This window comes from Taurulus bubalis, assembly GCF_910589615.1.
Source record: "Taurulus bubalis genome assembly, chromosome: 6".
In the NCBI taxonomy this organism is placed as follows: Eukaryota; Metazoa; Chordata; class Actinopteri; order Perciformes; family Cottidae; genus Taurulus; species Taurulus bubalis.
The window spans coordinates 27,653,714-27,679,950 of record NC_136594.1 but is presented as its reverse complement, the minus strand read 5'-3'; the positions used below and the strand labels follow the sequence as shown (position 1 = coordinate 27,679,950).

The window sequence follows — 26,237 nt, the reverse complement described above, 5'->3', positions numbered from 1 at the left end:
TATTAAAAACTCTTCATTTATCAATAGCTATATTTCCATATAAATTCATATAAAACAGTTTCAAATTAAATAGGTGACATAAAAAAAAACTTTATTTTCAAGGCAATTGCTCGAGGAATGAATTTTCTGGAGACCAGCCTTGTCTTTGTCCCTTTGACAACAAAAGGCTTCCACAGGGTTTCCTTGTTCACTTTAGTTCCCTCCCGTCCCGTTTGTTCACACAGACATTGGGCCACGAGAGGCCTACAGTGGATAGTATTATAGTAGTGCATGCTGCAGTCTGAACGCAACGTAAAAAAGAAATCCACATTTAAAATCACATCATTCTGTACAAACATGGAATCATATTCACATCTAGGAATAAATCAACAAATGGATAAAAGAAACAGGGAATCACCCTTTTTGTTTCTTTTCAATGTCACACTTCATCCTCCTCCTCCTCTTCCTCCTCCTCCTCCTCCTCCTCCTCCTCCTCCTCCTCCCTGCATCAAAAGGCAAGTCAATTCACGCAGCAACATTGATGGAAAAGTTCATGTGTGGCGTTCCTTCCAGCCACTGCTAGATTGTCACAATCCAGAAGAGATCCCACTGACGCCTATCGGGTCCTGTGTGAGGAGGCGCCAGCCTCAAGGAGAGGGACTACAGGCTTCAGGGACTCTGCCTTGGCTGCATCACTGAGACATGGTCCAATGAAATCCCTCCATTTGGTGGATGCTGTTATTAAAAGTAGGGTTTAACTGGGGCTATAACTGGTTATAAGTACTACTGATCAGACATGTAGTTTACACTAAACTGGAAGTCTATGGGGAGCCCTTAACTTTGAATGGATTCAACCTGGATTCAGACCGGGTGCCCGACACTGTGTTTGAATCCTCCTGGGTTTTTGTGTTCAATGGTGTTCCAAATGTGAGCGGGAAAATTGTGAAATATTAAAACATCTGCACCAATTTCTACTCAAATGCAGCTGTAGTCCAAAAGTGCTGACTGGACTCCCAGCTGACCCAGAGCTCACTGGGGGCCCCAGTGGGGATCAAACTCCTCACCCTGGCAGTGGAGATGCCTTGCGCTGTGATTCTTGTACAACGCAACACCCAGAGCAAGCTGGGGCCTCGGGCTCCTTCTGAGCTGAGTGAGGATAAAGCCCACATCGTGGTTCCGTTTTGGTATGGTGAGATCTCAGAAAACAGACTCTTACAGTGCCAGGTAGTCTGACTTCATCCATCAGTACAGGTCTCGCTCTCAGTTGCTGAGGTGGATATCTGGAGGCTGGACAGTCCAGCACAGTGTAGCTCTATATAGTCAAGCAGCCAACGAGGAGTGAGATCTGGACAAAATGGTTCAGAACGTCCTTAGATGTCCAGGTCCAGTGGTTTGGCGTCTTAAATCTCTCCCTCACTGGCAGAAGGAGGCAGCAATATCTCCTTCGTCTTATTGGTCGTCGAGCGGGAGGCTGGATGCCACTCAGACAGAAATCTCATAGGTGGTGCCCCCGACGCCAGTCACCTTCTTCACCCCGCCACCCTGAGACTGAGGGGCGGGACTCTGCGTCAATGGCGAGCTGGGATAGGCCAATCCGGGCCGGGCGGACACGCCGACTGGGTGAGAGGGAGAGGAAGGGGCGGAGCAGGAGGTGGAGGAGAAGAGCTGGCCACCGTTGGTCCGACTCGGAGGTTTCATCTGGATCGGCTCATCCCTGATGATAGAAAAACACAAAAGATGATCAGCGTGACGGTTCAGGACAACACATGCCACAACTACAGGTGGAAGCCTCCTCACACAACATGCTATGGTCATGTGAGGAGGGATACATGACATCATGAGTCAACAGAAGCATTACAGTGGGACGTGGATGTCACATTGATGGACGTGATGAACTGGTCCGACCGCACACCGATTTCTTCACATCTTAATAAAGTAATTTTGACTTATATTCTAAACCTAAAATGCTGAGTATAACCCTCTTCCACTGCTGCGTCATGTTGAACATGTGTCTTTTATATTGTTACACATTCATGTCGTCGGTATGGAAGAGATGTGTCTGTGTAAGGCGCTGGCACAGAATTATGCACAGAAGGTGGTTATAACAATTATAATAATAATCTAAAAGGACAGGAACAAACAGACAGACCACACCAGCATCACACATAACAGTGAGAAACAAGCAAAGGGAAAAGGAGGAAGAACTCACAGGAAATCTGGCAGGAGGAAGAGGAGAGAAGGGAAGAAGAGGAGGAGGAGCAGGAGGAGCAGTCAATCAGGTTGTCAGGCTTTCAGGCGGGCAGGTGGGGTTTTCTCATGGTTAACAGCAAACCATCGTCCTGACTAAATTCATACTCACTTTGGCGCTTGTATTCCTCCTCCTCCCATCCCTTCTCCTCCTCCCACCCCCGCCGCATTCGCTCCGGCTGACGCACAGGCCTTTCGGACCAGTCGGTACTGCATTTCGGCAGCGGCGGCACTCGAGTAAGAGAGCGACTTGCCCAGAGGTGGAGGGTGCGGGGAGCGGGGAGGGTGGGTTGTGGAGGTGGAGGAGGGTCCCGGAGGGGTGTCAGTGGAGCGGGTGCGATAGGGATAAGCGTGGTGGGGTCCTGCATGAGGGACAGTGAAGCGGGGAGGGCGGGACGTAGAGGAAGAGGAGGAGGAATGGTGGTGGTGATGATGGCCGTGGTGGTGGTGGTGATGGTGGTGGTGGTGGTGATGCGGGGGAGGTGGGGCAGAAGAGGACAGGGGAGCCGAGGAATAGTTGGCAGGCGGTGGGTGAGAGCCGGGGTGGAGCTCGCTCAGCAAGCGCTCCCTCTCTTGAGGCGGCGGCGGGGAGGAGGAAGTGGAGGAAGAGGAGCGATGAAGGAAGGAGTGGTGGTGGTGGGAGGAGCGGTGGTAGTGATGGGGCGACTGGGCGGACTGGGAGTGCATCTCAGCATCTCTCTGTTGGGATGACAGGAAGGCAGCGTTGTAGCCGCCTGCTGCTGGAGTGCAGGGTCTCCCAGAGGAAACCTCAGGGGCTGCTGAACCCGCCAACACCCCTTTGTCAAAATCATCACCACCTGACAGTAAGTTGTCATACGACAGGCTCCCATTGCGGGACGGGTGGTGGGACGGGGGTGTCTGATTGGCTAAGCTTTTGAAGCTGGTGGAGGTGGCCTCGGAGATGTGGGCGGCGCCTGCTGAGGTGTGGGTGGAGCTGGAAGACCGCGAGGCCACTCCTGACAGGACCGTGGGGTCGGAGAAGGAGGGGTACGAGCGTCCGCCCAGGGCGTAGCCAGGGATGCCCCCCGGCCCCGCCTCTCTTCTGTCCTCCCTCCTCTCCCCACCTCCTCCTACTCCCACTCTGTCAGGTGGAGCGTCCCTCCGGTCCAGGCTGGGCTGGGAGCGAAAACCAGGCTGCTGGCTGGCCTGAAGGAGGGAGGAGGTGGAGGAGGAAGAGTCCCTGGCACTGCCAACACTCTCGCCTCGACTTAACTGGAGGAGGCACGAGGAGGAGAAAGAGGAGGTGTAGGAGAGAAGGGCGTCAGGGGAAAGAAACAACAAGAAGCTGAGCAAATCAGAGTAGAGAGTAGGAATCCCTGCCAACTGAAACTCTCTCGTGTTGACATCCTGACACAAGACCTCAACTGTTAACAATATGTCTATTCTCTTCACAGGGCAATACTGATGCTGTTGGTCTCAGTTTTATATAGATATTCAAAATGTTTACTTTGAGAATATCCCCATACAATGCTAAAATGAAGGCTCGGCACACCGATGCAAGTGTCTAACCAGAAGTCCAAGCTTTCTGTCACTGGACCCTCATCGGCCATTTATCCTGCTAGTTATCTGGTGCGATCCCAAAACCCGATCGGCACATGGTCTGGTTGTGCCAGTTGGCCGTGGTTTATGGTTCATTTTAATACGCCTAACTTAATACAGGTAAACACATATTTCTCATGGCGTGGAGTGGCCGAATTCAAATAGAACTTTGTTTGTTCTATCCTTAAATTAAAAAGATGAATCTCTCCCAGCCGCCTGCACTCCATCTACTGGAGCTATGACACCGACATGGGAGCGCAGCGGTTGTTAAGTGTTCTCCATTTGATGTCATTATATGACAATAAATTAATTATAGATTAATGAAGAGATGCCTCTTTGTCAACCATTTGCCCTGAAGTTCTAATGACTGAAAGCTCGTCTTCAAATATGCGAGTGTGCCGAGTCTTCCTTTCTTTCTCCATGTTGGATTTTCAACATGATCAAATCCACGGCCCAAATCAGTGTTTGATAAATCATTTTATGGAGGAAAAGTAATCTTCCATTACCAATTATGTGTCAACATTAATTATTAGCATAACATTTTGTAGCCAATTTCTTAAAAAAAAAATATATATATGTAGTATAATATAAGTAAATATTGACAGCTTGTGTTGCCTCCCGACCACGTTAAAGGCAGCATCATTTAATGTGATGACTCGGATGGCTCCGAGTCATCATCAATTTAGACAAAGTATCCCTGATGAATTTAAAAGGAAACCATCGTCTGAACTTGAATTGAACAGAAATATAGAAAACAATTAATTTTGTTGGTACTTTTACAGGCAGTGATGACCTGAAAAGATTTGTTACCGTGATTAGAACTCAATATAAACGTTCTCCTTATACATTGTGGCCTTTTTCAAGGACAGGAAATGTTTTCTCCATGATACCAACACTGAGGTGAGAAAAGCATGAAACATCAGGATGACATATCAAACTACTTGTAGGACTTGACAGACTTCAAAATAGCAAGTGGAGGTCTATTTAAGCTTTTAATTCTGGATCTGAGCTACAAGGGAGACATTTATTTTGACAGGAGAAACTTTTCTAATCAGGGAGAAATGACAGAGAATCAAAACAATATTGTGCTAATAGACACGTGGTAGGATATGGACCAGACATGGGTACAAATACGGAGTAGAACCAACTCATCTGTATAAATGCAGATGTACTTGGGACCAGAGACGGATGAATTTAGTCACTACCAGTAAACATTTCAAATGTGTTCAAAGAGTATTTCACCCATGTCCAGAGCAAACAGAAAGGGGCAGGACTAAAAAATAGAAGATAAAAGAAGGAAACAATGCTCTCAGAACAATCACTTACTGATACTGATCAACAGAAAGCCACTGAGAAACCAAACCCAGATGACAGACAGGAAATCAAAAGGAAAAACACAAACAAAAATGAGATGCATTAGAAAGAAATCGATGAGCGATAAAAGAAGCAGAGGCAGGGACAAATGGAAAAACAACTCTGAACAAAACTTTAAGCCTCATCAGCAAAAAAAAAGTGAACGAGGCAGCAGTCAAACTGGTTCAATGTCCAGCCCTGCAGTCTGCATGTGGGAATGTCCTTAGGCAAGATACTGAGCTCCAAAGTGCTCCCAACGGCTGTGCTGTCAGTGTGTGAATGTTCATTGCTCCTAATGAGCAGGAGCTACCTTGTATGCCGTAGAGTGCTTTGAGTGGTCCCTTAGATTTGAAAAGCTCTTTACAAATCAGTCCATTTACCAATTTTTATTCAACGTACCTTGTACAGTATATCTATCAGTGGAACATACTCAATACTGTCAATACTCTAGTTTTACTATTGCACATCTGTACGTCAGGGAGAGGGATCCCTCTTCTGCTGCCCTTACTGAGGTTTCTTCCTTTTTTTCTGTTAATTTTTGTTGGGCTAGTTTTCCCTTCCTGAAGCGAGGGTCCAAGGACCCTCTGTACAGATTGTAAAGCCCCTTGCCTTAAGGCAAATTTGTGATTTGTGATATTGGGCAAAAGAAATTGAGTAGACTTGTCCTTGTCCATCACCTGGCAGTCTCACCGGTGTGTGAATGTGTGCATTACCTGATTGGCGTAAGCGTGTGTGAGCGCGGTGTGGTTCTTGCCGGGGCTGTAGCTGGGCCTGTATTTGTACATGGTGGGGGTGGGAGGGGTTTTGTTCAGTAGACTGCACTCTGCATGAGGGAGACAAAGAATACAAAACAAATCAGATCAGATATTTACAACAGGAAGTTGAGACAAAGTCCATGAGAGTCAGAGCTAAAGCAGGGAGTTAGAAAGCATTACCCTCTGTGTTTCCTCTGGTGATTCCAGGGTAGCGGAGCTCTGGTTTAGGAGGAGGAGGAGGCTCAGCATCACAGGACTGGCTCTCCATCATCTCCAGACTGGACTTAGACTGGATGGAAGTCAAATAGAAACTCAAAGAATCACAATCAGTTGACTGATATTTTTGTGAATATTTTTTCACATTATGTGAAATCTCAGTGTAAACATGAAAAAGTGAGAAAATGTAGTATTTAAACTAACAATGAGAATACAAAGCATACAGTAAACCTTAAATGACACAAATGAATGAGACAATAGTTTGATTAAACATTTATATAGATGCCTGTATGTATGCCTGCTTATATTTTGAGCGTCTTTCTTTTAAAAGCATATTCATTATTTCAAACTCAGCGTAAATGAACGACATGAATAGAACACATTACCATGACTTTTCCAAAACCTTTTTTTTTTTTTTTCAAGGACTTTTCCAGGCCTGGGAATGACCATTTTAAAATTCCATGACTTTTCCAGGTTTAACATGACCGTAAGAACCCTGCGCCTGCTGCCATCTGAACCGGCCTATAAGAAAACTTGTGCAGAAGGGACACAGCACCCTTACATAATTTGTGTTCACTTGCAAGCTTGTTTTTTCTTTTTAACTGGTGTTTAAATGAAACAGAACAATGAAACTGAAGTATTTATGGCACTATGAGCACCGTCCAGCTGTTCTTACCCGGTGCAGGTCTCCCTGTATGCCGTTGTCCAGGATCTTTGCAGCCAGCTGGGCCTCTGTCAGCTGTGGCCGCAGAAAAGGAGGCTGCACACACACACTCTGCACACACTTCTTTCTGCCCAGATACCTGCAGAGAGCCCAGAGACGGTGAGTGTCCACATCATTAAGACAAACAAATACAGCGTTGTAGTTAGAAGCCCCTTTTTTACTGCAGTGACTTGGAACCTTTTAAAGGAACTAATTGTATTCCGACCGCATGGACCAGAGTCTAAATTAATATCCAGGGTCATTTACCCTCCAGACAGGGCCTGGTTGGAATGGGGTTTTGCAGAGAAGACCATCGCTGATTGGTAAAACACACACACAGCTTTAACTTGTGTACCGCTTCATTTATAACAACAAGAAAGTACTTCAGTATTAATTTTAGGACGAGGGGAGATAACTTCTATTTGCTTAATAACATTAAAAAGTAAAGTCGGACTCATTTAAAATAAAAAGACGTAGAAATAGACATTGAGATTGTGCGAGCAAACGCTAAAAAAAGAGTCAGCGAGACAAAACAAAGTTAGATTTTCTTTTTCAACGTGTATGAAGGCCGGACACATTTTCCACTGCGACCACCAGCAGCCCTCCTCCGTCTCCAGGTCTTTAGACCGCCATGGAAACAAAGACAACAGGCCTTTTAGTTCATTAGACTAAAATGACCAGGAACCTCTTGATAGAAACTATTCTTCGGTTTTGAATGCAGCGATCCAGCAGTGCTTAAATACTTGCAAATACTCCTAGCATTCTCTGTTACTCTCTAAAACGATGGTCTTTGGCTGCAGTATTTTGAGTATACTGAGGCGTGTAGATGGGTTTTAGGTGGAGACATGCCATTGTATGGCAATGTGATGCTGTAACGCTTATGAACGGACGATCAGAGAGAGTAGCATTAAAATAGAGAAAAGTGTAAATAATGCACCTGGGTGCCTGTGAGCTGCAGAGGACATGAGAGACGTTTTTCCAGCAGCCATTGGTGAAGGGGTTAACGCCCCCTCTGAACTTCCCCGTTACCTGGAGAAATAAAAACAGAGACGGAAGGGACAGAGGGAAGGTGAAAAGACGAGAGGGAGGATGGTTGGAGTATAAAAGGTTGTTACCATAATACAGTGTGTTTAAGGGTTGGACTCTTAATAGAAATGGAAAGCCCACCTACTTTCAACAGAAAAAGTGTGGTTTTACTGGTACTGAGTAATTTAGAAATTGATATATTTCTGGATTAATGCCTGACAGAAGGAAACCATCAATTATTGATCATTCTACAATGTATTTGTACAATGTACTTTCTGGATGTAATAGTTATAAATGGTGTTTTGAGAGCTCTTGGTTCAAGAGGCCGCTATGTGGGTCTTGCTCTAGAGTTACCTAGAGTACAGGTATGTGATCAGTTGGGTTATCATCAGTGTTAAACTGTGTGGAAAATGGGAAATAGCTAATTATGTAAAGTTGTGTATTTTTCTGGTTTGGCATCTGTACAAAGTAACTGATGCGCCGCCATTTCTTTCCACCTAAAAGCGCCTTTTTGGATGATGTCCTATTAATATCAACTAGAGGATTTCTGGGACCCTACCTGTTCATTGGTAGTCCTGCCTCTGGCCACAAGCACCATGTGGAAACCAGTGAGGCCAGCAACAGGGATGAAGAACAGGCCTGCAACACACATTACAGCCAGTCTGCGAGCACAGGGGGGCGGGTCAAGGAATATTTTAAGAGAACAGATTAAACCAATCTGGGCTGGACAAAGGCCCATGGAGGCCCATCATGCCATTTGGATATTTGTATACAGTACGTGGACAGCTTGGCCTGGTGGTGTTAGAACACACATGCTAGCTTCACAGAAAGGAGGCTAAATTACATTCCAGAGTTAGGCTCAATTTGGGCAAGGGTAAAAGTCCCTTGACCTCGAAACTCAAGATATGTGAATGAAAATGGTTTCTATGGATACCCACGAACCTCTCATTTTTTTGCATGCAGTATAAATGTATTCTTTTTGTCTTTTCTAAAAATGTATGCATACTGAGGCCCCTTAACCATCGAGGGTTTGCATGACTTGGGTTTGCATGAGAGCTGAGTTGCATTAATGGGTGATGATCTTATGCCGTGTTCACACCGGACGCGACGCGAATTTGCGGCGCGACCAGTTTACATGTAAAGTCAATCCACAGACGCACTGCGGCGCGAATTTGCGAATGTGCGGCGAGATAGACGCGTTGGAGGCGGCGCGAACAGAACGTTTGACATGGGGCGAACAAAGCGAAGGAGAAGAGTTGAATTATCCCAACTCTGGCGGAGAAATCGCGTGACGCAAAGTTGCGGCAGCCAATCAGCGTTGAGAATCAGCGTTGAGAAGCTCCGCCCGTCACCACCGCCGTCTCCCCGTTTCTGAATGAAACTGCTGCTGCTCCGCCTGAACCAGCGCTGACAGCTGCTTCATTGAGACGCTGTTGTGGGACTACGGATAATATTATGAACCCAGACACCATTGAGTTTGATGTTCCGACATATGTGGAGTTTACACAAAAAGTATAAAGCAGAACTGGTGGTTATTTCCATGGTGGATGGCATAATCGGTATCGTTTTACGGAGATACGCGAGACGCTGTTCCTGGAGGAGTCGGTGAAATTCACCAAGCTGTGTGCGGCTACGGATGATGTTATGAACCCAAATACGAGGGCGTTTCATGTTCCGACATGTTTGGGACTTCCACAACAAGTATAAAGCAGAACTAGTGGTTATTTATTCCATGGTCGATAGCGGAAATGAAAGCTTCGTCGCTTGTCTCTCACAGAGGCAAGCAACAGAGCTAAACCACGCCCCTTTGGTCGCGCCGCGAATACGCGTTTGGTGTGAACACCCTTTCTACTCGCGCGAGTAAACTTCCGCGGTGGACGCGGCGCCGCAAATTCACGTCGCGTCCGGTGTGAACACGGCATTAGTCTCCATCGTGGCCATTTCACATAGCAAGACCTTTTTTTTTTTTTTTTTACTTGACATCAATGTATAAAATGAGTGTTGTGATCTCTAGAAATCTTTCCACACCACAAATTCTCAGGAGCTCTGATACAACCAAAACAACATGTTGAAGCCCAGGAGGAACACATTGCAGAGGTAGACAACACTGAAACTGAACATAATCTGCAATCTTACAATGGACAGGACAAAAAGACAAAGCAAAGATCCTTCAAGGATACGTGACGATGGCGTGCAGGCGGTCGACGTTCTGCCGATGGCAAAGGATAAAGAGCAGGCCAAAGCCAAACACGGCCATGATGTGAGCGGTCAGAGACAGGAGGAAGAGGAAGAAGTAGCGGTAGTTCCTCCTGCCGATGCAGTTGTTTACCCAAGGACAGTGGTGGTCGAAGTCCTATATGAGGGTTAAAAGACACGGCGATAAGACAAATGTAATGGAATTTGTCTCCACTCTTCAACATTAATACAGCTTTCAGAAAGTGTTGCATCTTACCGTACTTCCTCGTACAGCAGCTGCAGTTCACATTGAAATTAGACACCATGTAACGTGGCATGATAACAAAGACAACTGCTGGGGAATTTGTTTTGATGTTTTACTTTTGTCGTAAATATTTAAATATGTTTAAATGTTTCACACATGAGCTACAGTCTGGAGCCAGGTTTCTACAGGTTGATCTCCAGTACGACTCAAAGGAAGGGTTCATAGCGTACTGCAGGGATGACGCCAAACCAGAAGTTAGCATCGCGTGGGCTCCCTTGACAAAAGCCCAAATGAGATTTTCACATTGGATTACTGCAGAAACTAAGCTCTGTGGCAAACAAACATTTATTCAGCAAGATAATCTTCACTAATAAACACCTCTTTTATGATTTTTGAAGCACAAATACAATCAGGAGTAAAAAGCTAACGTTTGGCTATAAAGTCATGTATATCAGTATATGAAGTCATGTGTCCACCACGGACACATGACTTCAGGTCTAAGCTAAAGAGATTTAGATTTAAGGAAGCGATTCCTTCTGTATTTGATTCATTACCATGTCTCAATATAACAGAGGACTCCTGTGCTAACTTTACTCCCTCCCAGATTGATCAGCTCGTCGATGGTGCTACTGGCTCATTGAGAGTGACACTGGACTCGATAGCTCCTCTAAAAAAGAGGATCATTAAGCAAAGGAGGCTCGCTCCATGGTATAACCCTCAGACCCGTATATTAAAAGGAAGCATCACGGAAGCTTGAGGGCATATGGCGTTCCAACGGTCTGGAGGAGTCCCGGTTGGCGGGATAGTCTGAGAACATATAATGTCGTGTTCACACCGGACGCGTCGCGATTTATTCGCGGGGCGGCGAGATAGACGCGTTTGAGGCGGCGCGAACAGAGCGTTTGACCTGGGGCGAACCTGGGTGAGTTGAATTCTCCCAACTCCAGCGGAGAAATCGCGTGACGCAAAGTTGCGGCAGCCAATCAGCGTTGAGAAGCTCCGTCCATTCACCGAGCTGTGTGCGGCTACGGATGATGTTATGAACCCAAATACGAGGGCGTTTCATGTTCCGACATGTTTGGGACTTCCACAACAAGTATAAAGCAGAACTAGTGGATATTTATTCCATGGTCGATAGCGGAAATGAAAGCTCCGTGGCTTAGCTCCGGAGCTAAGCTCAGTAGTAATGACTTCATTAACTTCTTCTATGGTAAGATTCTGGCTATTAGAGGCAGGATTGGTGCCTCTAATAGCCAGAATCCTGCCCTCGACAACTGCCGGTCCATCCTCAGGTGGGATGGCCATGGAGGAGGCTGTGGGCCCTGTTGTGTGTCTGGATGGATTTTTTACCATCAACCTCGACCAACTGTCTTCAATGGTTTCTACTTCTAAATCGTCTACCTGTCTCCTGGACCCTGTTCCGACTAAGCTGTTTAAGGAAGTTTTACCTTTAGTTAGTGCCTCTCTACTAGATATTATCAATGGGTCTTTACTAACGGGTCATGTACCACAGTCTTTTAAAGTAGCTGTAATTAAACCTCTTCTTAAGAAGCCCACTCTGGATCCAGAGGTGTTGGCTAACTACAGACCTATCTCTAACCTTCCCTTCCTCTCTAAGATACTGGAGAAGGTAGTCACAAACCAGTTGTGTGACTTTTTACATAACAATAGTTTATTTGAGAAATTTCAGTCAGGATTTAGAAAGCATCATAGCACAGAGACAGCACTAGTGACAATTACTAATTCTTCTAGTTGCATCAGATAGGGGACTTGTCTCTGTACTGGTCTTGTTAGACCTTAGTGCAGCGTTTGACACCATTGACCATGACATCTTATTACAGAGACTAGACCAGTTGATTGGTATTAAAGGTACAGCACCTAAGCTGGTTTAAGTCGTATTTATCAGATCGATCTCAGTTTGTATTTGTAAACGATGAGGCCTCAATGACCACCGCTGTTCGCCATGGAGTTCCACAAGGTTCTGTGCTTGGACCAATTTTATTCACCTTATATATGCTTCCTTTAGGCAGTATTATCAAAAACACTCCATAAACTTTCACTGTTATGCCGATGATACTCAACTATATCTGTCGATCAAGCCAGATGAAACCCACCAGGTTGCCAAACTTCAAGCGTGTCTTAAAGACATCAAAACCTGGATGACCTGCAACTTCCTGCTGCTGAACTCGGACAAGACTGAAGTTATTTTACTCAGAACACCTCAGAAATCAAGTATCTGATGATATGGTTTCTCTGGATGGCATCGCTCTGGCATCTACCACCACCGTAAGGAATCTCAGAGTTATTTTTGACCAGGACATGTCCTTTGGTTCCCACGTGAAACAGATCTCCAGGACCGCCTTTTTTCACCTATAGAACATCTAAAAGATCCGGCAACTCCTGTCTCAAAGCGACGCAGAAACATTGATCCACGCATTTGTTACCTCAAGACTGGATTACTGTAACTTCGTATTATCAGGCTGCTCCGGTAAATCCCTTGGATCTCTCCAATTGATCCATAATGCTGCAGCTCGTGTACTAACGAGGACACGGAAGAGAGATCAAATTACTCCTGTACTAGCTGCTCTCCGCTGGCTTCCTGTAATCTTAAGGACCTTATAGTGCCATATTACCCCACTAGAGCATTACGCTCACTGCTTTCAGTTATCGGGCTCCTCTTCTGTGGAATCAGCTTCCACTTTCAGTCCGGGGGCAGGCACGGTCACCTCATTTAAGAGTAGACTTAAGACTTTCCTCTTTGATAGCGCTTATAGTTAGGGCTGGCTCAGGTTTGCCCTGGTCCAGCCCCTAGATATGCTGCTATAGGCCTAGACTGCTGGGGGACATCTTAGGATACACTGAGCTCCTCCTCTCCTTCTCTTCCTCTTTCGCTCCTCCTCTCCTCTTCACCTCTTCTTTCTCTCCTTCTGGATAAATGATTGTCTCTTCAATACATATTACTAACTTTACTTTCTTTTTCCATGGATTCGTGGCTGCCTGGAACCAGGGGGGAGGACCCCGGTGGCTGACTGGAACCGGTCATGCCTACTGCCATGGCCTTGCTGATGGAACCGGCCTGGAACCAGGCCTGCCAGCTGCCCTGCTGATGGAACCGGCCTGGAACCAGGCCTGCCAGCTGCCATGGCCCTGCTGATGCCCTTCCTCTCTACCTCCTTCTGCTTAATGGATCGTGGATCTGGATCATGGACCATGCCTACTACTCATTATATGAATCATTTCTGTCACATTCATTGAATGTGCTGTAACTCTGTTACGTTATTCATTCTGGCCACATGACATCTATTGCTTCTGTCCATCCGGGGAGAGGGATCCTCCTCAGGTTTCTTCCCCTTTTTCCCTGTGAAAAGGTTTTTACTATCTTTATTGGGGGAGTTTTTCCTGATCCGATGTGAGGTCCCGGGACAGGGATTGTCATGTGTACAGATTGTAAAGCCCTCCGAGGCAAACTTTTATTTCTGATGTTGAGCTGTATAAAATAAACTGAATTGAAGGAAAACTAGTGTTCTAGTGAGGACGTCTAGTCGTCTCATGGGATATTTACTGACATATTTTATATTGTAGGACAAAACCTTATAGGATAAGGTTATAGGACTCAATCCTGCAGCATTCTTTCCTCATGACTAATTTCTCTGATGTTTTAAAAGGACGTTTTAACTAAAACTGGCACGACATCACAAAGCAGTCATTTGAAAACATTTTTCTATATTAGCTTAAACATTGTCAGAAAAAAACTTAATCACTTTTTTCAACTACCAAAATCAAAATGTAACCAGATTCTGCTCCGAATCACCTGGTTATGAATGCGCCTCTTAAACTGTGTGCGGCGTTATAATTGATGAAAGGCTTACACCATAACTAGCTTAGCATACATGTTTGATTTGTGCACTTCTGTCTGCATTATCCTGCAACCATTAACCAAAGTTGATAACAATAACAGCAGAAAAGTGAAATGAAGAAAAGACACAAGCATCTTGTTTTAGTGTGTTCATGGTGAGAAGATCAAAATGGGTCACCTTCAATTAAAAAGATCTGTGGATATCCCAACCCATCCGAAAGGTTGTTAATGATCAGCTAAATGTGGCCTGATCCATTTAGTACATGAACTGACCAATGTACTTTGGATACGCTTGCTAGGGGTGGGAATCACCAGAGGTCCCACGATTCGATTTTAGTCATGATTCTGCGATATTTTGAGTATTGCGATATATTGAGTATTGCGATTTTATTCCCTTTTTTTCACCGCAAATTGTCCCCAAAGGAAAACTTTGTCAACATATTGTATCTAAGAAGATAACGTTTCCAGTCTGTTCATCTCACTTCAATAATTTATATTGCAGCAAAATGTGATTGTCAAGCAGACAAACTGACCAACACTTTCATAAATGTTGCACCTGACAAACTGAACTGCTTGTGTTACAGTCTGCATAGTCGCGTCATTTGAGCTGGACGCGCCAGAGAGGGGTTTATCTCTGTGGTTTATCTCCGTGCAAAGAGTTTCCATTTCTGCCATCCACCATGGAAATAACCACTATTTCTGCTTTAAACTTGTTGTGGAAATCCCAGACGTCGGAGCATCAAACGCTGTTGTGTCTGGGTTCATAATATTACTTCTCCAGGAAATGCGCCGGGATGACGGTGTTACGGATTAACAGGCAGCCGTGTTAACACCGGGGCAACTTCCAGCGCTACGAGAGTACCAGCAGCCAGTTTGATTTATGCTTGATTCATTTATCTTTGACCAGCGCCGTGTTGCGGATGTTGTCCTGTGCGCCGTGCAACAGCTGTGCAGCAGCGCCGCTACGAGTGACAGGAAGTCCAAACGTTTGATTTACACACGGACGGCGCATTTCTCATGTCTTTCTCCGATGCCTCCCATAATTGATTACATAAAAAAAAAGGTCGATACTCGGCGTCCCCCCCGGCCCTAACGCTTGCTGTCACAGGAATGTATTCCTTCAAGTGAATCGGGAGAAAACCAAGTCTCTTTGTGTCCGTTGCAAAAACACTCTGCGGGTATATCATGTGTCTAGCATGCTATTGCTGCTGGTTGCATTTGGATGTAGAGAGGCTGTCCAACCCGTCTTTTCACAACACTGACATTTCTCTGGCCACCAGAAGCCATTCAAGGAAAGCAGAGTTTCAGGAGTTTTACATATCTAAACTGGATTGTTACTGATGCATAATGTCGGCCTACGTCGGGCTTAGTGCGCATGGGGCAACTGTACAGAGTACTTTGAAACATCATTCAGAGACGAGTTCATGATCAATGGCCTAATGTATGATGTGTAGAAGGTGAATGGATGGGTGAGTGTGAGCACACCTCGACACAGTTGTCACAGACGGAGCAGTGCGAGCACCGGGGCGGCCTGTAGAAGCGGCAGGTTGAGCACCACTTCATCCTGACCTGGATCCCTCTGATCTCCACAGTCTTGTAGAGGGGAGCACGGAAATCATCCTCCTTGTCCTCGTCCTCCTCAGCTGCAGGGACAGACACACACATGATAACACACAAACACAAAACACTTGAAATGTAATATATTGAACCACTAGACCCAACAGTTGACGTGCTCACTATACAAACTCAAATCTGATGATGCAGACCTTTAAACAGTCTTCTCCTTATTTCCTCCTATCCTATATCAACGAAAGGTCAATTCAATAATCAAACAGTCACTGGATCAGATAATATGACTGTTGTTTGAGCTCGGATCACATTTAAAATCTACTGCTTCAACTTCCCTTTACTGATCCACCAACATCCATCTGCCTGTTGGACACAAGCAGAGAACGGTTTCATATTTTTGAGGCTATCAAAATGTTAATAAGAGTTTTGAGGGTAACATTTTGTGATTTATGATAAATTGAATGTATACACTTTGAAAATGAAACCAAAAGGCAAACCTGACATTTTGCAACAACAGCAATATCAACATACTGCAGACAGTATTTAGTGGCCTATGACCAACATCACACACTATATATAGTACATTCTACCATCCACAAACTGACCCCTTGGGAAGATGCCGGGGTCCATGAACGTGGCCATGCAGAAGTTAGCCAGAACAAACAGGAAGATGACTCCATTGTAGATGGGCACAGCTACTGAGAAACGCTCGGAGAGCCACGGACACCTGAGACATGAACACAGAGGACAGCGGCCGACACTCAGAGGAAAAACAGGACAAAGATTCTGTCACATTAGATATTGATCAGCTGTAATGAAAGTGAGGCTGTGTTTCTGAAAGACAGGCTGCTTGGCCATTGCTGCTGTAACATACAGACTGATCATTACTATCATTATTAAGTACAGTTGATCTCCATATGAATATCTGGGGTTTGAATGGATTCCAGATGATTTAGAGTTGGTTTAATCTTCTGAGAGCCTAAAACCACAAACACATTTACTCAAACTTGTGAAAGTGTCGGAGGATTCAAAATGAGCCCAGTCTTCGACCAAGCCCCTAAGAAGGATGCGGCTGGCGGTTTTCTCTATTCCCTTCTACTTTTTATTGTTTCAACCGTTTCCATGTTTTGTTTTTCATTTCTACAAATGGACGCAATTAGATCATACGATATTTAGAGCAGTTTGAAAGCATATAGTGACCAATTAGCGACTGTGTGCCGTTAATTGGTCACTATATGCATCCCATATTAATGCAAATTATTTGTTCAAAACAAAAGCCTCAAGTCAACTTAAACAAGGAATTACAAGCATTCTACTGCGTTTTGGTCTCCAAGGAGGCTACTTTGAAGGTTTTGTGTTCAATAATTATTCTGAAAACTGCCTTTTAGTTTAGAGTATTACCAGTAGACCAGTGAGACAATAAGACGAAATGAGACTGCAGGGATACAAACACCAACACGTCAAGGAGACCGATGCAGAGAGACTGGATCATGGGCTTTTGTCAGTGACAGATGTTGGCCTATTTTCTCCTCACTAATCTGAAACCCAGAGCTGACCCCCGACCCCCACACACACACAGAGACGCACACACACCACTGCTTCTTACGCTCAAAGTCTCTCCACTAGTTTTTTCAAACCCACTCCAGAGTGAGGTGTCAGGAAGATGAGACACCACTCATGAGGCTAAAGGCCACACTGAGGCAGATAAATCTGAAAATCCTGTTTACAAATGAAACGACCTTGGTTCAGTCCACACCTTTTCTGCTTGCTTATTTTTATTATAAACGGTCTGTCTCAGGACATTAAATATTGCTCCCCGTTTGAGTGGCTTGCTAAAGCTTCATAGAATGTATACAGAAACTTGATAAGACAAAGTCACTTTGTAAATCTGTTCTTTCTATTTCTACCACATCACATTCACAAACATCCCGCCGCCTTCTGACCTAAATGGTTATTTGCCAATCAGGTGCCAAATAAATGAGTGACGCTGCTTTCATGTTGGGTACATGAGTGATCAAGCACAACAGAAACATAAAGTGGAAACACAAAAGGCCCTTTGGCTATGGCGAGATTGTAATAGAGGTGATGACTTCAGTGACTGAAATGTTATTAAAGGACAATAAAAGTAAGACTGAATTTATGTCTGCTATTGGCGATGTAGACCTGTGTTATGAGTAGCTCTCGGACACTTTCATTGTCAAATTAGCTCCCAGAGGCAAAAAGGTTACAGTCCTAGCGGTTAAGGCAACCTCTCCTATCCGAAGAGCCATTTTGCCACCAAATAAAATTTGTCTGGAGCCGCAAAAGCCATTTGATATCACAGCGTATAAAGTTGTATATATAGTCATATTATATATACAAAAACTCTAGATTGTTGTATTTATGAAATTATAGAACAAGACAATAAAGACAATTATTGACATTGTAATGCTATTTTACCCATTACAACATACAACTTGAATGCAAATAAGTCGCACCAAAAGCGTTGCGAATTTGTTAGGGCTGCAACAACGAATCGATAAAATCGATTATCGTGTTGGCAACGAATTTCATTATCGATTTGTTGTGTCGCGCGATTATTACGCCGGCAATAAGTCGCGGAGAAAAAAAAAAAAAGAGCAGAGCAACTGGCCGGCCAGCGTTTCTCAGATTGGAGTGAGACACGAGAAAAGCTGAGGTTGTGATGTTCTCAAAAATAGAAGGTCTTTGACGAGTCTTGGCCAATCAGCGTCTTCATGTTCCTCAAACTTGTTTTTAATGGAAGCTACTAGTCAGCTTGCTATCACGTTAGCTAACGTGTTTGGGTTGTGTATTGTCGTTAAAGTTACGTTATGTTCCGTTACAGTTCAGTCTTGCTTGTAAAAAAACGCAACGTGATGAAACATGCCTTCACCCCCCGGTCTGGTTCAGTTCACGCTGTCACTCGTTAACGTTAAACCGGCACACCGGCGGATCTGGCTGCAGGTTTTTTATTTTTTTTACTCAAAGTAGAATGAAACAAATCACGTAGTTGGGCTTAGCCAACAACGTGACTAGAATGAAATAGTTTAAGGAAGAGGACGCTCTATATGGAGCAGTACAGCTTCCCTCTGTCCCAGTATTTCATACATATTGATAAAGCAGGGTATGTAAATGCAGAGGGATCAATTACAGTAAAAAGGGCTCACATTTGGCAGATGTAAAGTATACATGTGTATGTTTTTAGTGTTAGTCCATTTTATTGTTTTAATTAACAGCTCAGGGATGTTCAAGGAGCAACCTGTTTGTGCACTTTCTGAAGATGTTTTGCACTATCACTTCTGTTTTTGAATAAAGGGTTGGAAATGAACGCTTTTTTTTTTTTTATCCGATTCATCGAAAAAATAATCAACCGATTAATCGATTATTAAAATAATCGTTAGTTGCAGCCCTAGAATTTGTAGAAGTCAATGCACAGATGGGAATGGATCCGAACAACGCAAACTTCCGCCAAACTGGCTACTGGTCCGCCTGAAGTAGCGCTGGAAGCAGCAGTCATTCAGGTCCGATTATATGATTGTACCCTTGATTGTAGTACACAATGTTCACATCATTTACATACGTTTCCATACATATTGAATGAGCATTGGGCACTGTGACTCAGTCCACGCAGGTCATCCTTCAATCAGAGAATCCCATTTATGTTGATGTGTACTTGGGAAAGACACCTAACCCCAATGTGTATGAATGTTAGATAGTCATGATGGGCAGGTGGCACCTTGCATGGTACTGTTAGCTCTGTTAGCATCGTATAGCATTTTTGCGGAAACATTTTCAACAGTGAGGTTTCATGAATGTCATACCTGTGTATGTACAATGAAGTCAGGAGCTACGAGTCACAAGCAGGAATTTTGACCACGTTTTCACGCCTGAGCTGACCAGCCAATCAGCATCAATATAGAAAGGGAGGGACCTCGTTGGACGCTGCTGTATGCCGCCGCTATGCATCTGTATGTTCGCCATATTTAAAAAAAAAAAAAATTCAGGTTCTTCTGGAATTAATTTGCACATGTATTTGTGATGTTGATGGGTTAATCGAGCTTTTCACCCCACAGCCAAACAAATTAATTAGCTTCACCCGTGTTTCATAAGTAAATGCACCAGCGCAGCGTTGTCCTGTTCCAGTTCCGACTATAGTGGCAATATTGAAATATGACTAATGCAAATATTAATTTAGCGTTTGCTAATGTCCCTACTATTTTCTATATGATAGTGGTTGCCACTGATGGCCCTCATAAACCCTTCATACTGCAGAATCATTTGGGCTGATCTTCTGTTCACAACAATCGAGAACACGAACGCAATTGCCGTGAGGTGCGTATTGAACAAAATCTGGCCAATTATCCTTTTGAGTGGGGCCACTGTTATTCGGTTGTGATGTAGCCACCTCATCAATGAAAGTCTTAAATCCCACTCTAAGTCGTGTTTGAATTTCTAGCAGCTCCCGATAAAAGGTTCTGGCTCTTGATGATGAATTTCACTTTTTTTAAAACAGTTGCCTTCTGTGGCTGGAACACAGTACAGTTTTAGGCCATGAACCCAAAACAATAAGCTGAAAGACACTAAACTGAGGGACATGCAGTTGGTGGTATTTGTCTGTGGGAAACCACCAGCAACACCTCTCATTATCTCATTATTATTGATTACTACAGCTTTAAGGACGTGTTACGCCCGGGCCAAACTATTGGCTGCGTCTCTCACGCATGTGGTGCTGCTGTTGTGAGCATGAGCGCTGAAATAAAAAGCAAGAGGTATGCTCAGGACGGGGCTTACTCTGAAAACAATTATGTTTAATATGAAATAGCCATTTAATTGCAGCTTATAGTCAGGCCTGCATGTGTATGAGACAATGCACTGCTGCTACTTACGTGAAGCAGAAAAAGAGCGTGGTGGAACCAACGAGGAAGAAAGTGGCTGCCGACACCGGGACGTAGCGAGAGGGTCTCAGGGGTCTGGTGGCCGGGACCACGGTATGGGGCAGGGGTGACGAGGACGGACCCCGCCCTCCACTCTTGCTGCTGCCACCTGGCATCACTTTCTTTGAGTAGTGGTAGGTGTGTCTGTTCCACAGCTGCTATTCCATGGAATTTATAACTCAGAGTTAATATGTTCCTTTTGGTGTGGATTTGTCGTTTGGGGGTAGAAATTATATATATATATATATATATAAAGGACAAATACAAAAGAGATGGAGGGATAAATGAGAGGGGCTTCCTCTTTCACGTGGACTTCAACACATGGAGAAGGGGGTGCAGCAATTGCTTGTTGTCGTAGGTCAATCCTGATCTACTGTGTGTGTGTGTGTGTGTGTGTGTGTGTGTGTGTGTGTGTGTGTGTGTGTGTGTGTGTGTGTGTGTGTGTGTGTGTGTGTGTGTGTGTGTGAGATTAAAATAAGCCTACAAGTCGCTCTGCTGTAAAAGCCTTTTTTTGTTCTTCTGTTAGCCAGAAAGCAGGTGGGAAGGCGGGATGAACAAATAAGCCAAGGACTGTTAAGAGGAGGGGGTGTCTGGACAGAGTTATCTTAAAGAGTTGCAGGTAAATACACAACACTAGTTTCACTCTGTTCCACCCAACATGCCAATCAACTACTAATACAAGCCAAGAGAAATGGATACTTCCTCCTGGTCCGTTTTTACATGAGTAAAATGTGTCTAAAAACAGGACATCTGCTTGATGTATAGCAAGGTGAATGAAGGCTTAGTGAAACACTTGATAATTGATTACAATTTACAAAACATTGCTGTTGTTGAGATATAAAAACACTATGTGGGCCCTTACATTAAAACACTTCTTAAATGATTTGGTGCTGTGGAAGTCCAATCCAATCCTGACAAACAGAGAACCTAAGCTGAACTGATTAACCTTGCGCCTGATGGGAACTCGTCTAGTTGGATTTGACTGGTCCATAGATGGGAGTTGAGAGAGGTACAAGAGTTGGCAGAGGTAGGTTTGGTTTGATAGGAACCGGAAGAAATGAAATGAGGCTGAAAGACAAATGGTGCGGAAACAAAAGAAGAAAAAAAGGATGGGATGAAGACTTTCCTTAGCTTAGAAAAAGTGCAGGTCAAGACCTAAAATGGGAAATGGGCTTGTTTGTTGCCAAGTCTGTGCTAGCAAAATGTGTGGAGATCACGTCAATCTAAAGTTTGTAGCACCCAGAGAGAAGCAGTTGGGGCAGCTGTAGCAATGTGAGGAAAAAGTTTAGCAAATAAAAAATGACAAGCAGTTGCTCTCTGTTAGATTAGGAGACACTTTGCTTTCAGTCCAGAACTCGTATTAGAAACAGCAGTCTGTAAACGGGCCAGTAGAGTAGCCTGGTTTTCCTGTGTCGGGGCATCCCTAAACCCTGCCGGTGGCCGATTCAAACCACCTCACCTGCTGGGTGCACCAGGGATGTGATTGGAAGACAAAAAGCAGGAGGTGGTGGTGTGGTTCTTTCCAAAACATCTGGGGGGAAATCCAGTAGAACATCCATTGGTATCCATGTAAATTAAATGTTTGAAAAAGAGCAACAAAAAAAAAAAAAAGTGTCAATTTGCAGGCCTGGGGGTTATGTGTGAATACACAATGGGATCATCTCATACATCAGCCTGCACTGGCAACATAGAACAACTCAGCCCTCCCCCAGTCTCCTTGTTACTGTGTTACTGGACGGCCGCGCCTGTTAGTTATGTAACCGCCAGCCTTCCAGTTACGAGCCGTTTACAAGTTTGCCCTCTTCTATGGGGACTTCCAGGGCCTTTCCTCTGCTTCCTTCCCCAGCGGAGAGCTCTGAGGCTTGGATAAAACCCTCCCACAACCTAAGTCCTAAAAATGACCTCAACAAAAATGTGAAAAAATGTGGGAGCTAAGGATTTCTGGGGCCATTGGTAACTTGAGGTGTTTCAGGTTTGAAGTATCCTTCTCCGACCTCGAAAGCAGGTGCTGATCAGCGGCCTCCTGGGTTGTTGATTTGGATCGCTTCGTATACATGGATAAAACTATTGAATATCAACCTCAACAGTTCGTCCTGGGTCAAAAAAAGAAGTGAATCCGATGGTTGGTCAAGATGCACCTACAGTAGCAAGGAGAGGAACAAGGGTTTAGATTAAAGATTCTAATGGTATAACATATATGTTATAATGCAACTTACAGGTAGAGGCACATTTAGCCGTTTTCTCCATTGTCTTTGTCCGTTCTGTCTTTGCTAACTCACGTTAGACAGCATCACCGCTGGCTGACCAGGCTGATATATTGACCGATATCAGCCTGCAGATATCTCTGGATCAATATGATAAGTAAGTACGTATGTCTCCTTTAACCAGTCATGTTGCAGTTGTCATACATGACTGTTCAAAATGTAATCACTTTTCTTTTCTTTTTTGACTGTTAGACAATAGTGTGAAATTGTGATAATTAGCATATTAATTCTTTAGGTATGGACAGAAACGTGTGTAGTCACAGTGACCTTTGACCACTAAAATGTAATCAGTTCATCTTGGAGGTTTTAGGTCATTTACAAACAGAGAACACAGACAAGTTGATTTTTCAACAGTAAAATATCAAGCTCATGAATCTTGGTCACATACTATGACTATCAGTTGATATAGTGAAAGATTTTCTAAATTCCCAAATATCGATATCAGTATTAAAAATCCAGTATCGATCAAGCTACAGTGGCAACTAGAGAGCCGTAGTTTAAAGCATTTTATCACTCCAAATAATCAACTCAATCTGAAAGGATTCCTAAAAAAAAAAAAAAAAAAAAAAACTCCACTTATCAGGCCATTTCCTAGTAGTAAACCGAAACAGTCAGTAGTAGTAGTACAACGCTTTTACTACTAGAGATCGTCTCAACGAAACCATTTCATATGTCACTGGGTCGTATCTGTAATCAACAAAAACATCTGCTTTGATATGCTGCTCAATACATCACAGCTTATCACATTACTGTTTTACTACACACAGAATCAGATATCTACCTCATCAGGGCTCTCTCTTTACTCAAACCTACACCATCGAGGAATTCTGAACAGACACCACCTCATTTGCATTTCCTCAAGCCCCATGGAGATTTCAGATATAAGATATTTACTCATTCAACCATTAGCCCTGTCCATGTGATCTCAGAGAGACTGTCCTCTGTCTATATTTGCAAGGCTGCAAAAGCTAGAAAATCCACACACACGCACACGCACCTTCTCCCATCTAGAAAAGGAGCCTACAGCATTGCACACACGCACGCTGGGTGTGTGGGGCCCGCTGCAGTGACGGCAGCACCAACAGCAGTGAAAGCACCGCGACATGCACCAAACCGGTCTAACGATGCCAACGACCCTCACTTCCTAACCACGAGTCACGTCTGGAGTTACATTTTCGTGCCATTTCGCAGCGTCGGTTGGAAACTGAACAGCTTCCCGGGGTCTCCAATGCAGACAGAGGGTTCTAGCTCCAGCTCAGCCAGGTGACACACAACCATAGTAGAGGCAGCGATTGGTTTGACAGCTCAGTGGACACGATTCAGCCCGGAAAAAAAGATGCGCCAGTCACTTTGAAAACAAGCAGCACGCCAAACTACATATGAATGCTCACAATGTAGTGGGGCGGATGTGCGCTGAGCTCGCGTACACGTTTCTTCACGTACGTTACACTTGAAGCCCTCTCTCGATCATTAGGGAACCCACTCCTGTGCGTCGGTGTAACAGCTAACGGTATCACCATCATCGAGCAGGTCCATCTTGGTTTGATTATCCGCAAGCCGATAGGCAAAACAAGCCTTCCCCAGGCAAACGTCTGATGAGGATTTCGGGGGAAACAATTTGGCCAAACGTCCTGTGCATACAAGTGAAAGACATTTCGCCCCCATTGGACAGCGGGTCATATTGAAGCCGGGGTGGGGACGATGATACCGTTACAGACCGGGGACGAGGAGCACAAATGAGCTACAGAGTCCATTCTAGCGTTGTGTCATAATAGCGACCGGTTTGCGGTATAAGACGCCGGCTGAAACGTTAGCGGGTCCGTCGTGATGAAACGAAAGCAGGGTGGAGATTATTAATGTTAGCGTTAACGGCAATGAGTCACAGTAGCAGCAACACTAGCTCCACCGAAGCAAATACGTGGTGTCCGTGTGACTGTCAGGCTCAGTGTACAATATGAGGTTATGTTAACTATCACATTAATAGAAGCGACCGTATAAGCTACTCCGGTTTCCACCGTAACGGTGGAAACCGGAGTAGCGCTAGCTTACGGTCGCTTCTATTAATGTGATAGTTAACATTAGCTCGTACTACTAGCAGCAGGCTAACAATTAACCTCACCTGTGAGGAGGGGTGTTGCGCTCCTTCTGGGTCCACACACTGGTGTTGTTTCCTCTCGGGATAATCAGCAGCTGCAGGGGCAGCTCGTCCATTGGTGTCCGTACAACTCATTCAGCGGTGCGGGTCTCGCTGTGGTGGTTAGCCAGATAGTACGGAACACGTTAACGTTAAACGGTTGGCTAGCCGGACACAGACACGTCCGCTGTTATGTTACGCGCAGCTAGCTTCACTGACGGTAACTGTTAGCTAGGGGTGGAAGCTGCTTGGCTTCTTTCTTTCTTTTTTACTTCTTTAAAATAGCTCGCGTCTGTCTTGCAGGCCGCTCCACCAATACGGACGTTTTAGAGAAGAAAAACCAGTGAATATAATACCCAAAACAATTGTTAGGTATTCTCATATGCCCATACTATTGGTGGCCAAGAGATTCCCAGAGGCCGACATATTTGTCAGTACTACAAACTCTAATGTCAGTGTCTAAACAGCAAAATTGTCGCAATAAAAATAGCGATGATTGGACGTCAAGGCTGTCAATCAAGCCGCACGCGTATTCAATTGCTTCTCCAGCCCTGACTCCCCTCCCCTTACAGTAAACGTCACGATTGCACTAAATCGTGATTAAATGTATTCCCCAGCACAGCAGAACCCAGTCCGGGGCTTGTTGACTGAGCTGCAATAGATAATAACTCCTTGGTAATATATGTTTTATTGTCAATAAGCATGGTTGGCACATAAACTGTCTCTGGCATGAGGTTTTAATCCTCTCATGTGACACACTGACACAGTAATTTATGCTTGTGTGTGTGTGTGCGTGCGTGCGCATGATTATTCCCATAATGTGGGCACACACACACACACACACAGGAGATTAAAATGACAGCAGGGGCTATGAGAATAAACCCCCACACACACACACACACACACACACACACACACACACACACACACACACACACGCACACACACACACACACACACAACATTGTACTTTGGTCTGTCCCAAACACAAATGTCCTCACTCTAAAGGTCTAAAACTCAAATTGGTCCTCACAAAGATCGCTACACACATACACGCACCACGATCTCCAAAATAATAACACATGTATAATCCTGCCACCAGCAAATCACACAAGGATTTGGATTGTGACTCACCATGTGTGTGTGTGTGTGTGTGTGTGTGTGTGTGTGTGTGTGTGTGTGTGTGTGTGTGTGTGTGTTT

The 26,237-nt window shown here is 44.6% G+C and overlaps 1 protein-coding gene across 1 annotated transcript; it reads right to left on the bottom strand.

Annotated features, from left to right (window-relative positions):
• Positions 1-499: 499 nt before the first annotated feature.
• On the bottom strand, positions 500-20,754 carry zdhhc5a (zDHHC palmitoyltransferase 5a; the record flags this gene model as incomplete). The annotated part of the gene is made up of 11 exons (XM_079219401.1): positions 500-1,693; positions 2,339-3,459; positions 5,853-5,962; positions 6,075-6,183; positions 6,787-6,913; positions 7,751-7,842; positions 8,399-8,501; positions 10,020-10,192; positions 15,621-15,778; positions 16,310-16,431; positions 20,591-20,754. The coding sequence occupies 11 exons, from the start codon at positions 20,752-20,754 to the stop codon at positions 1,462-1,464; spliced, it is 2,511 nt and encodes an 836-aa protein (XP_079075527.1). The 3' UTR covers positions 500-1,461.
• Between the last annotated feature and the right edge of the window lie 5,483 nt (positions 20,755-26,237).